The 14197-nt window shown below is 39.2% G+C and overlaps 2 protein-coding genes across 4 annotated transcripts in view; one reads left to right on the top strand and one right to left on the bottom strand.

The window, feature by feature from the left end:
* The window catches only part of LOC120422415 (retinaldehyde-binding protein 1-like), a 28802-nt gene that overhangs the window by 12905 nt on the left and 1700 nt on the right, over positions 1-14197 (bottom strand). The gene's annotated exons all lie outside the window — the stretch shown is intronic.
* Positions 238-3813, top strand: LOC128093084 (uncharacterized). The gene is made up of 3 exons (XM_052708672.1): positions 238-456; positions 521-596; positions 654-3813. The coding sequence occupies exon 3, from the start codon at positions 877-879 to the stop codon at positions 3649-3651; it is 2775 nt and encodes a 924-aa protein (XP_052564632.1). The 5' UTR covers positions 238-456; positions 521-596; positions 654-876; the 3' UTR covers positions 3652-3813.

Below are 14197 nucleotides of genomic sequence, written 5' to 3'. Positions count from 1 at the left end.
CCAATATTTCGATTCTTTGAAAAAATAAGCATTGATTAAAAAATTCATAACTCGGTCAATGATTTTTCGCACAACCTGGAAATTTCGGAAAAGTTGGCATTTTATGTCCTCTAAAACATATCAAAAAATAAAAAAAATGAAAAAAAATGTTTTTTGCAAATCAAGTTTTAGTGATAAAAAGTTAAATAAAAAAATAACCAATTTTTTTTACCGTGTATAATTTTTTTCCAGTTGTTACGACCGCTGAGATGGCCACACTGCCGAACGGTATAGCGCCGACGGTGTAATCGGCCGACTCCATCTCGAATGTCAACGCGAGCGCAAAGCAAGGAGAAAATCAAAACAAAAAAGAAGGATTCTCCATTTCGAAGTAGTTTGTGTTCATAAGTTAGTGAAAATTAATGCATTTGGGGCTAAATTAACGTTTAAATTATAGCGTATCCCAAAAGGAAACCTGTAAGTAGGAAGAAATAACAATTAGTTTTAATTAAGAAAACTTTAACGGTGAAATACTTACCAGCTGCACACGTCGACTGAAGAACAGCAACGATTGTCGTACCGTCACATGGTGCTACCTCGGACGGCGATGATTATCTGTAAGTTTACCTGAAAAGAAGGAGAATAATTAATTAACAAGTGTAAAATAAAAACAGGAACGGAAAGGAAAGGAGAAGGAATCGAGGAGGTTCAAGGAAGGAGGAGTAAATCGCGAGGAGAAGACTATTTGAGTGAGTAGGAGAAAAGAAGTTGAATTATGTACAGAAACTTACCTTTTAAATATAATTCCAGTTTTAAAGCTGCTGGAGACAGCTGCTACAAAAAATTTAGTTTTACTCTGGTTCATCCGAACAAACTTTAAAATCAAATACTGGTTCGATGAATCTCAACACGATGAGCAGCTCCAACCTGGACCAGACTTCAGATCTCTGCGGCGCGTGCGAATTTCTCACCGAAGTGGAGGAAATTATCACCTGCAGCAGCTGCGGAATGAAATACCACTCCCGCTGCGCGGACAACACGGCGGCGGATACGGAGTGGTACTGCCCGGAAGGTTGTCGGAACAATCTCGACGATTCAGCCGAACAAGCTCGCGAACAACCAGATGCGGTGACCGACACGGATTGTCCGGTGGTTGGGCAAGCGGAAGAATTCGATGCGGAACGTTGGATCCGGGAGAAGCAGGAGGAGATCGAGATGGAGCTGGCGGAAAGGCAAGCGCAGATCGATCGCGAGCTGCGGGAGAAGGAAGAAAAGATGGCCGAAGCAATCCGGAAAGTAAAGCGGCGGCAAGAAGCCAACTTAGAGCTCGAGCGGAAGAAAAAGGCGGACCACGAGAGGCGAATGGCAGATTTGCAGAGTTCGTTTCAAAGAAGGTCTTCACTCATCAACGAGCAGCTGGAGCTCACCAAGTATGGTTTCGAGAAGATCCTGCAATGTCCTCAAATCGTCAACTCGACGAGTGAGGAAGAGGCAGAAGACGAGAAGAAGATCGAGCGCGAAGAAAGCTCGAATGAAGACCGCGATGGAAGTGCGAAAAGTCGCGTGGAAGACACCGGCGAGAACGGTACGAAGCTGAACAAGCAAGACGTCAGCGGAACTCTTTACGGGCTGGGGCAGCAAGGTTCCGGACTTGAGAAGGCACGACTGGCCGCGGGCGGGAGGCGTACAAGACAGTCTCCTTGCTACCCGAACGACCCAGAATGGTTGCCAAAGTCCTACGGAACGCAACAAAAACCCTCGGAATCCTGTGGAGTTGTGGACGGAGCAGATCTTGGAAAGCTTCAAAACTGGCTTAAAGGTGCGGCGCTAGACACTGGACATCGTACGCTTCGCTTTTCCCGACGACTACTGGTGGATCGTCCGGAACTGCTGCAACGAAGCCACGCGGAGAGTTCGCGCGGTCTTGAGCATCCGGAAGCGGAAAAGTTTGCAACACTCACAACGCTCAAAAGTGCAGCGAATCAACTGTACGAGCGTACGAAAGCGACGGATATCACGCTGGTGTATCCGCTCGCAATTGAAGACCCAGCTAGCGTACTTCCGATTGTGGAGGAACGGCTCTGGGCAACGAAGAAGGCGGAAATAAAGAACTTTTCGTCGAAAAACAACTCGGACATGATAGCCGAGACAAGCAGAAGAAGACAGACAGAGGACGCGGACCTCTACTGTCGGGAAGAGGACAGCTCCAGCCTGACCAGGGCCAACCAAATGCAACCAAGAGTGCGCCACGATCGCCAGTTGCGGTTCTGTGAGGGAATGGAGGAGATGTTCGACGACGAGCGTACGAAGATCGTCGGAAGCTGGAATCGCGGCGATAACCAGAGGTTGGAGAAACGCGGCCAAAGCAATACATGCTGGGATCTTTACAACCAGGTGGTTCTTCCAGTCGTAAGCGCAGTCCGCGCCAGCACGCCTATAGTTTTTCAAATGGTTTCGTATCTGCGGTACGAAAGGAACACCGTCGCGTTGATTGTTGGCGCAAAGGTTGTTCGACTGGATCTCGGAGACGTACCGGGAAAACTCGCCAGACAGCGGTCGGCTGAGGCGAGTCACGTGTGCCCACGATTCACGCGGATGAATGAGTGGGTCTCTGCGGCGCAGGTTTGCAGCGGTTTGGTGGCTGACGATGGTCAGCTGCAAGAACTCATCGGAAAGCTGCGATTGATGCTGCCGGCACCGATAGCTCAACACAACGCGGCGCCGAAAGATCCGGACAAACCGAAGAAGAAAAGCGCAATGCAAGAATCGGTGGAATATGTTCAGCAAGATCCAACGGTAACCGACGCAAAAGGGTCGCACGCGAAGTCTATCGCTGGCTGCATGGATAAAAACGGGTTCATCGAGACAATGGCAAGCGGATCAGCGCACGAAAACGAACCGGTTGAGGCGCTTAAAGAGGTCGATCGAGTCAACACGAGAATGAAGGCGGCTAACTCGACCAACACGAAGCCGGTTCAGCAACGAAATCTCCGGTCAGCAGTGCTCGATTTGAAGACGCAAGCAGAGGACGGCGATTTCCTGAAGCAGCAGTGGCTGAGTCGACGTGAGCTGGCTGACGAAGCAAAGAACTATGTTCCGAAGAGCGGTGGTCACGACGAGGGTGGAAACAAGCTGCACCACAGCAATAGCACACCACTACGGCACCCCGGCGTCAGTCTCTTGGCAATGAAGAGCTGCAAGGTGCATGACGGCGTTGACGACGACGAAGGCGGCCAAAAACTACACAGAAACGCAGCAAATATATCCGGCTCGGTGGCCTTTTCAACGGCGAAAACGCACGAGCAAATGGACAGCGCTGCAAGAGAGTGTGTAGGAACCGGAGGGGATGCAGATTTGGCGTTTGCAATCGAGATGACTGCGGTAAACTGGATTGTCGAAGAGAACCTGCCTGGGCTGGACGGCGCGCAGAGGCTGACGGACGGAATCAGCAGGACGACGAACCCGAGTGTCGGCAAAGGCAAAGGTGTCCCCGCGCAATGGCACCAGACGGAGGACGCTGACCAGTCGGAGCAGAAGAGCAGAGTAAACACAGCGGTACCAAAGGATCTTGGTAAATCCTACGAACCGGATGGTCCGACGGATGTTACGGGCTGGGGTGTTACGACCGCTGAGATGGCCACACTGCCGAACGGTATAGCGCCGACGGTGTAATCGGCCGACTCCATCTCGAATGTCAACGCGAGCGCAAAGCAAGGAGAAAATCAAAACAAAAAAGAAGGATTCTCCATTTCGAAGTAGTTTGTGTTCATAAGTTAGTGAAAATTAATGCATTTGGGGCTAAATTAACGTTTAAATTATAGCGTATCCCAAAAAGAAACCTGTAAGTAGGAAGAAATAACAATTAGTATTAATTAGGAAAACTTTAACGGTGAAATACTTACCAGCTGCACACGACGACTGAAGAACAACAACGATTGTCGTACCGTCACATGGTGGTACCTAGGACGGCGATGATTATCTGTAAGTTTACCTGAAAAGAAGGAGAATAATTAATTAACAAGTGTAAAATAAAAACAGGAACGGAAAGGAAAGGAGAAGGAATAGAGGAGGTTCAAGGAAGGAGGAGTAAATCGCGAGGAGAAGACTATTTGAGTGAGTAGGAGAAAAGAAGTTGAATTATGTACAGAAACTTACCTTTTAAATATAATTCCAGTTTTAAAGCTGCTGGAGACAGCTGCTACAAAAAATTTAGTTTTACTCTGGTTCATCCGAACACCAGTGTAGTCCATATCCATACCTACAACTTTGCCGAAGGCACCAAATCGATCAAAAAATTTCTTCAAAAGATACAGATTTTTGAATTTTCATACATCATTTTTGTATGGACAGCTGCGAAATTTGTATGGAAAATTATATGGACAAACTAATGATGCAAAATGGCTTCTTTGGGCATACCGAAGGCACCAAAAAAGTTTCAGTCGGATTAAAAAAATACAAAAAAAAATCGAATGACCGAAATCCTAGAGAACTGCTCAATAGGGAAATTGTAGTGGGTCATTCTCCGCCAACTCACACAGCAGTTGTCCCGACCCTCACGATTTTTGACAGTTGAGTAACGGGAAATGGCAGCGATTTTAAAACTATTTTTTAACTTTTTTTTGATGAAAAGTACGTTTTTCGGAATTTTGAGTACGCCATCGAATCGGGCGTCTAATTTTAAACAAAAGTCCCTTTGACACCAAATTTCTATCTCTTCCCCCATGCGAGCTACAAATCACTGAAAAACATGTCTTAGTAAAAAACCAGAAAAATAAAAGAGGTCGTACCGCCCCACCGTCACGAGATATCGAAAAATGGACCTCGGATTCGTGATCAGGGACCAAAATTACCCCTTAGAGCAAAGTTTCACTAAATCGAAGAGGGGTCGGTGCAACTTTTTCCGATTTCGTGTGAGTTGGTGGAGAATTACCCTAGTATTTTAATAAAGTTCAGGTAAAACTTCATTAAAAGCAGTTTTTACATCTATTGATAATTCAAGAAAAAATATTAACTCAATGCAAAATGGTCAACACATATGATTTCAGTGTGTATTATTTTACTAAACAATTGAACAATTGAATTGAATTTTTATTCAAAATATCGTTGATAAATTAAAATAAATTTTACAAAAAAATTAAAAATAAGAGGGTTAATTTTTGCGTTTTCTTTCAAAGATGTGTTGATTGATGTTCTTTTAAAATCTTTTTGGAATTTCGTGGAATAAAGAAACTTTGGAGGGCCTCGTGGCGCGGTGGCTAGCGGCTTTGGCTGCCGATCCCTAAGTTGCTATGGGGCGCGGGTTCGATTCCCACCTTATCCTCCTGGAGCTTTTCGCTCAATGTTTATCCCATTAATATTCGCATTCAGTGTGCAAAGACGGTGTGATTGTCTTTTTTTTATATGCATTTTGGTGAATATTTTACGGTTTTTCCCAAATTTCACGGCCAGGGACAAATTTCACGAATTACGCGGCTTCCATGAAATCGCGAAAAATCACTAGCCTTATTTATAGGTTTCGAGATAAATCCAATCTCCTAATGGTAAATTTTCAAATTTATGAAACTCAAAACATAATTCTAGGATTCTTCTTTTTGAAAAGGTCCATTTCAGTTTTCTCTTTTTGTGTGTATTTGAAACCGCCAGTCAGGAATATTCAAACACACCCAAAACTCTCGACTTGTTTAACAATTACATCAAAGCGCACATCATACAGCAACTCATTCATCGAATATCAAACAACTCATTTTCCCCACTGCTTACTACAACCCATCGAACCCATAACATTTTCCAATATCGTTTGCTGCCTCTCGAGTAAACATTTCCAAATTTACACAGAACTCCCCCGCTGAATTGATGTTGACGAACCCAGCCACTTCCAAAGCGTTAATAATAAATTTGTTTGTGGTAATAAATACCATGATTAACTCTCGAACTGTAAATTAATGGCCAACGCACTGTCGAACAAGATAAATTGATGTTCAACCACAGACTGTCTTTTTTTTTTTAATTTATATTTATTCAAATTTCTTTTCCATGTACATTCATTCAGTTAAAATATTATTGAGTGTCCAATCACAAACGATGACTTTTCACCTCAATTTTAAATACTAGCAACTTTCATTTATTCATGAAATATTGTAGCTTTCGCTATTCAGTGATTTCAAATGTAGGAGGTCCTACATGTACAAAAGGGAAAAGGGATACCTTAAAACTAACTTATAAACTATATAAAGAGCGGATCAATGCAGCTGAAGACTGCAATGATTTTTGTCGAAATGCATCAATTATCTTATTGGACATAACATCCAAAGTGTCAACTTCGGCTAATTGATGAAGTTCACTGGTGCTGAACCAGGGAGGAAGTTTCAGAATCATTTTCAGAATTTTGTTCTGAATCCTCTGAAGTTTTTTCTTCCTGGTTAAGCAACAGCTTGTCCAGATCGGCACAGCATAAAGCATGGCAGGTCTGAAAATTTGTTTATAAATTAACAGTTTATTCTTGAGACAAAGTCTAGAATTCCTGTTTATAAGTGGATACAAACATTTAATATATTTGTTACATTTAACCTGGATACTTTCAATGTGATCCTTGTAAGTAAGGTTTTTGTCAAAACCAAGTCCAAGATATTTCACTTGATCCTCCCACTTTAAATTTACCTCATTCATCTTTATAATGTGATGACTTTTTGGTTTAAGAAAATCAGCCCTTGGTTTGTGAGGGAAAATAATAAGTTGAGTTTTTGCAGCATTTGGAGTAATTTTCCATTCTTTCAAATAAGAATTGAAAATATCCAAGCTTTTTTGTAATCTTCTTGTGATGACACGAAGGCTTCTGCCTTTGGCGGAGATGCTTGTGTCATCAGCAAAAAGTGATTTCTGACATCCTGGGGGCAAATCAGGCAAGTCAGAAGTAAAAATATTGTATAAAATTGGACCCAAAATGCTTCCTTGAGGGACGCCAGCACGTACAGGTAGTTGATCAGATTTGCTATTCTGATAACATACCTGCAGAGTACGATCCGTCAAATAATTTTGAATAATTTTCACGATATAAATCGGAAAATTAAACCTTTTCAATTTCGCAATCAAACCTTTATGCCAAACACTGTCAAATGCTTTTTCTATGTCTAGAAGAGCAGCGCCAGTAGAATAGCCCTCAGATTTGTTGCTTCGAATTAAATTTGAAACTCTCAACAACTGATGAGTAGTTGAATGCCCAAGGCGAAATCCAAACTGCTCATCAGCGAAAATTGAATTTTCATTAATGTGCGTCATCATTCTATTAAGAATTATTCTTTCGAATAATTTACTAATAGATGAAAGCAAACTAATGGGCCGATAGCTTGAGGCTTCAGCAGGATTTTTATCCGGTTTCAAAATCGGAATTACTTTGGCATTTTTCCAACTACTGGGAAAATATGCCAAATCAAAACATTTGTTGAAAATTTTGACCAAGCAACTTAAAGTTGCTTCTGGTAATTTTTTAATTAAAATGTAAAAAATGCCATCCTCACCAGGGGCTTTCATATTTTTAAATTTTTTGATAATAGATTTTATTTCATTCAGATCCGTATTAAAAACTTCATCTGATGAAAATTCTTGTTCAACAATATTCTGAAATTCTATTGAAATTTGATTTTCAATAGGACTCAAAACATTCAAGTTGAAATTATGAGCACTCTCAAACTGCTGAGCAAGTTTTTGAGCTTTTTCCCCATTAGTTGATAGAATATTATCACCATCTTTTAAAGAAGGGATGGGTTTTTGAGGTTTCTTAAGAACCTTTGAAAGTTTCCAAAAAGGTTTGGAATAAGGTTTAATTTGTTCGACATCTCTTGCGAACTTTTCATTTCGCAGGAGAGTGAATCTGTGGTCAATAACCTTTTGCAAATCTTTTTGAATTCGCTTCAGTGCAGGATCACGAGAACGTTGATACTGTCTTCGGCGAACATTTTTCAGACGAATCAAAAGCTGAAGATCGTCATCGATAATGGGAGAATCAAATTTGACTTGGACTTTAGGAATAGCAATATTCCTAGCATCCAAAATTGCATTAGTTAAAGATTCCAAGGCTGAATCTATATCAGCTTTGGTTTCTAAAACAAAATCATGATTCAAATTATTCTCAATATGATGCTGATACCTGTCCCAATTAGCTTTGTGGTAATTAAACACAGAACTATTGGGTCTGGTAACTGCTTCATGAGAAAGTGAAAAAGTTACTGGAAGGTGATCAGAATCAAAATCAGCATGAGTCACTAAAGGACCACAATACTGACTTTGATTTGTCAAAACCAAATCAATTGTTGATGGATTTCTAACAGAAGAAAAACAAGTTGGCCCATTCGGGTATAAAACCGAATAAAGACCAGAAGTGCAATCTCTGAACAGAATTTTACCATTGGAATTTACTTTAGAATTATTCCAAGATTGGTGTTTGGCATTTAAATCACCGATGATCAAAAATCGAGATCTATGCCGAGTAAGTTTATTCAAATCCCCTTTGAAATAATTTTTATTTTCCCCAGTGCATTGGAATGGCAAATATGCAGCTGCAATCATAATTTTCCCAAAAGAAGTTTCAAGTTCAATGCCCAAACTTTCAATAACTTTTAACTTAAAATCACGTAACGTGCTATAAGTCATACTACGGTGGATAACTATTGCAACTCCACCGCCATTTCGATTCATTCGGTTATTAGTTATAACTTTATAATCTGGATCACTTTTCAAATAAGTGCCAGTTTTTAAAAATGTTTCGGTTATAACAGCAACATGCACGTTATGAACTCGTAAAAAGTTGAAAAATTCATTTTCTTTCGCTTTTAAAGAGCGAGCATTAAAATTCATAATATTGATGGAATTACTTAGATCCATGATTAAACTTCAGGGTAAGAACAACATCATTCGCAAATTTTAATCCAATCTGGATAGCTTCCATCATGGATGTAGCATTACTCATTGTTTGAATCAAACCAAACAGTGAGTTTTGCAAAAAAGTCATTTTTTCAAACGTAACATCGCCGAGATCAGAAGATCCCAAAGCGTTGCCAGCAGAAATTTTTTCAAATGAGATTTGAGGTACCTGCCCAATATCAGAAAGATTGGTAGAGGATTTAAAATTCGTGGATGAACCCGAACCCGAAACGACGTTAGCATAAGAAATGCCATTGTTGTTACCTAACTTTTCCACGGTAGGGGTATTTCTAGAATTGTTCGAGTGAGACAGCACGAACGTTTGATTTAAAGATGCAGGTACAACCTGACTTTGAGAAAATTTCGGTTTGGATTTCGGCTGATGCTTAGCACGAGAATCCAAAACCTTTTTTCTGATGGGGCAATCCCAGAAATTTGATTTGTGATTTCCACCACAATTTGCACATTTAAATTGGGTGACTTCTTTCACGGGACAATTGTCCTTGTCGTGAGAAGAATCCCCGCAAACCATGCATTTTGGAACCATGGCGCAATGATCAGTACCGTGACCGAATGCCTGGCAACGCCGGCACTGGGTCAGATTCTGGCCATTACCGCCATGTTTCTTAAAATGCTCCCACTTTACCCGTACATGGAACAAAAACTGTACTTTGTCCAAAAGTTTCAAATTGTTGATTTCATTTCTGTTGAAATGAATCAGATAAAATTGTGAAGTCAAACCAAAGCGAAAAATATTCCCGTTTGATTTTTTCTTCATTGGTATTACTTGGGATGGGGCAAAGCCAAGCAACACCTTAAGTTCGTTTTTGATCTCATCCACCGACAAGTCGTTGGAGAGACCTTTTAGGACCGCCTTGAATGGCCGAGCATTCTTGGTCTCGTACGTGTAGAAATTGTGTTTGTGGTTTTTCAAATAACCAACAAAAGTTTTGTGATCTTGTAAAGATTCCGTCAACAAGCGACATTCTCCTCTTCGACCAAGCTGGAACGAAACTTTCAAATTGCAAGTTTCCTTGCAATTCTTCAGTTGCGTTCGAAAGCTGGCCAAATCGGAGACGGAAGTCACTACAATTGGCGGAGCCTTTACTCGTTTCTCGACGGCAGAAGGCTCAGTACGAGGAGAAGGTTCCTTGTCATCAGTTTCGGATAAAACACCGAAACTGTTTGTCAATGGAATTGGAGGATTGACCTCACATTCAGAATCAGAATCAGACCTCAGAAGAGGCTGTTTTCTTTTTCTGTTTCCGTTAGCCGGTTTAGCGTTCAAACGCTTCACCGACGTAACGACCAAATCTTCAGAAGATTTGCGTTTACCTTTGTTTTGACGCATTTTGCAAGCAAAGTTCTCTTAAAAAGATGGCTTCGTTTGTAAAATACAACAAAATTTCAGGTGGGGTTAGTCTTGAAAAGACTGTTTAGAATTTTGGAAAATAACTCAGGTAGTCTTTAAAAAGACTGTGAATTTTGTTTTGAAATAACTCTGAGCTTAGGTAGTAAAAAATACCGCAGCTCTAGTGTCCGTTCACCACGAAGGTTCGCAAGACACTGTGAACCACAGACTGTCTGTGGTCTGTGGTGTTGTCTGTGGTTCATCTGTGCAAATTTGAGCTGAAACCAAAAGTATCAAAAATAACGCAACTTCACACCATTTAACGGTTCGTTTGCAAATCAAACAAATGGATTGTTTATTTCTGCCCGCTTTTCTTATGCTTCATTTTCCACTTCCCATGCTGCGAGTATTTTTCTGACGGTCAATTTTCTCTCTCCGCTGTGATTTTCTTCAATTTGCGATATTTTTATCTCCGTCAACTGGATCCCAGGGGGTCCACAAACGGGAGCGGGGTATCTATTCGAGGAGTCTTTGTAGAACGTTTTTAATATTTAAATCAATATTCAACAAATGGACGTTTCTAACCAACTTAATTAGTGTCAACTAAGCAATCGATTACTGCAAAGCACGTAACAATTGTGTACAAACAACGTCAATGAAAACATCGATCTTTCACAAGCCTACACACCGTAAATCCATTCAAACTGGTGGCATTTGAATCCTTACACACACGGAGAAAAAAGAGTTCCCAAAATCGTGAACAAGCGTTCATGAAAATGGGAACCACGAACAAAGTGTTGAAATTTCATGGTACGTTTTTCAAAATCGTACCATGGGATTTGAACACTTTGTTCGAGGTTCTCATTTTCATGAACGCTTGTTCACGATTTTGAGAACTCTTTTTTCTCCGTGCAGTAGGAGAAACTTAACAGCCATCTGTCACGCTCATTTTCGTATTCATCACGCGGGGGGCAGCTTTGGCAAATTGCTGACGGTTACGAGCTATATTCTTACTTTGGTTTCAGCAAAGGTAACCAAGCAGAACGATTTTCCTCCCTGAGAACATTTGCATAGCAATTACCAGCTCTAGAGGGAGACGTTATTCCTACAAACTATTAGCCATCAATTTGAATACTTATTCTCACTGGGAGAAGTTCAACCCACTAGAACTAAACCAAACGTGCCAAAACACAATGAATGTCGTGCTCGCAGGATAAATCATATGCAGTTGGGCGCGGAAAATGACCGCCATAACCGGGTTGGAAGTACCGAATTAAAAATAGACACGGTGGCGCCTAAAATTTGTGACTTACGCGAAACCCCCCTTAACCTATAACTACTACCGGCGCGACGTCCTGTCGCGTTGGGTAGGAAAGGTTTCAATTAAAATTGAGTGTGGCAGCCAGTGGCTGCATTTCGGTCAATGCCGAAGGGTTAATGTTTCAGAAGAATTGAAACATCTATTAAAATAATAAAATTCATGCGAATATTATGTTTTTTTTCTGGAAATTAAATATTTATCCTGTTATTTATGAAATAAAATTATTTGATTGAAAAAACCTTTGATTGTTAACCTGCATAATAAAAAAAAAATAAAAAAAACCTGCATAATGTATATTCTGTAAAAAAAACTAAACTAAACTTAAATGATAATAAATAATATATTCATCGCGAATTGTTACTTATCTTCAAAAGTAAATTCAAATTCAACGTTTGGCAATCTTAATACCATTTATTTGCTTTAATGTTTATGATCTACAGACTATTATATTATTTTATCAATTAATTAATCGTTTATTATTTCCATCGTTTCATCGTACTTTATTTAAGCTTGATAAAACAATATTTTATACAATACAATAATATACAATAAAATAAAAAGTATTCGATATATTTTTTATACTGTAATAAAATACTTTATCACAATCTTCGTAACGTTTGAAAAGAAGAAAAAAAATCTTCGTAACGTAAATTTTACCAATCTATAAAAAAAAATAATTTGATTTTTATGAAAAAAAAAGTTAGTTCCTTTCTTATTTAAAACATCACAAAGTTGTTAGATTATAAATAATAATATATTTCCCAAAAATTTCAATTTTCTGATAAAATTTAGAGAAGCTTTTTAGCATGGTAACATCCTTTATAAAATTACCGTAGAATACAGTTATTGATTACAAATTTTAAAAATATCTAAGAATATTATAAAGTTTTTTTCCAAACAGTGTCCTATTGAACTAAATTTGAGAAAAAAGAATAATAATGTACTCGAAATAGTGTACTGCCCGTTGTACATGATTTTTAATATTAGTGATTTTAACCCATTTTGAAATTTTGGGCTTGATATTGAGCTTAATTTTTAATTTATACTGTCTCAAAAACAATTTTTTGTACATTTTTAAAGTCTTAACACTTGTAGCACCAACGGGGTCAAAAAGTTGGAAATGCAACTTCAGTCGGCTGCATCTCGGCGAAAACTCAACCGATTTGGATGATTCTTGTTGCATTCGATCCAAGGGTCCTGATTTTCAGTTCAATGAACAGAAACCACTCACTCATCGCCTATCCATTCGTCGCCTATTCCAACCCGCTAGCATTCATGAGCGAATGAGTCTCGCAAGCAGCCAGCGTGTGGCCCGAACTGTTCACTCAGCGAACAAATACATCGTGAAAATATTTGCCTACTCCGTCGCTCGACGACACTCACACACTACCATGCTCAGCGAAGAGCCACTCTCACAAAATGCCAGCGCGGCAGTCTTCACGCCCTCAGTTTGCCATCAATTTGATTTTTTCTTGGTGGAAGTTTCTTTGAATGGTGTCTATAATGTTATGAAATCAAAATAAATGCACAATTTAATTAATAACATTGATTTTAGGCAACCCAAATCAATGAGTATAACACAGCGCATCAGAGAAAAAATGTTTTCAGTTCAGAGTGATCGGAGACGATCGGCCTGTCTGAACCGTTCGGAGACTGAGCCGATCAGAGAGAGAGAGAGAAGAGTAGAAAAGAGAGTGTTCGGGAGCGAATGGTGATAGAGTGACAAACGGTAGGAATTCATCAGGGCAGTATCGCGTCGCCTGCTATTTGTGCTCGCGAATGGAGTGGTTGATTTTGAGCAATCAGGACCCTTGATTCGATCCAACAAGGTAGATCCAAAACAGATGCATCTACCCTAAGTTACAATTAAAAAGACATTTCCAATTTTTTTCCAAGGTTTCAAAGAGCCGGTGAAGTTGCATTTCCAACTTTTTTGATCCCGTTGGGGCTACAAGTGTTAACATATAAATTATGAAAAATTTCCCAAGCAATTTGAAAATTTATTTAAATCAAAAATAAACTTATTTTTAATCAAATATAACCTTCAACAGGCTATAACCGGAAAACAGTACATTTTATTAAAATAATTGTTATTTTTTTTTATTCAAAAACTGATTTTCATTTCTGATATCAATCAATTTTTAATAGTGAACTTCTTTTTTCCCTATAATTCTCTGTGGCTCAAAATTAAAATCGAAAATACAAAAAAGTTTAAAATATGGTTTTAAGAAATTTACATTCTGTTTAAATAACAAAAATAAAAATAAATGTTTTTAGGAATTTCAGATTTTGTGAATAAAAAATCAATTAGAAATAAGTAATTTTATGTTTAGATTATTATTTTTTTTTCAATTGCCCTCATAACGACCTACAACGATGCCGAATACACTTTTTCGTTCAGAAAATTCTTTCCAAAGATACAAATTTTCGAATAGCTTCAGATAACAGCCAAAATTGTAAATAAAATGCCTTCTTAGGTCAGAGGAAAATCCAAAAAAAAATGCAAACAATAAAATTTTATGTAAAGAATCGCGCACCTTTAAAATATTCCAATTCCAAATAATAATTATCCACAAAGCACTCTGTTAAAATTGAAGACAACAGAACAATTGAATCATAAATCATAACTA

This window comes from Culex pipiens, chromosome 2 (genome assembly GCF_016801865.2).
Source record: "Culex pipiens pallens isolate TS chromosome 2, TS_CPP_V2, whole genome shotgun sequence".
Lineage (NCBI taxonomy): Eukaryota > Metazoa > Arthropoda > Insecta > Diptera > Culicidae > Culex > Culex pipiens.
Note: the sequence above shows the minus strand (reverse complement) of the source record. Positions and strands in the feature narration are given on the sequence as shown.

Excerpts from the sequence above, each read along its gene's own strand:
- LOC128093084 (XM_052708672.1), top strand. The coding sequence starts at position 877 with ATGAATCTCAACACGATGAGCAGCTCCAACCTGGACCAGACTTCAGAT.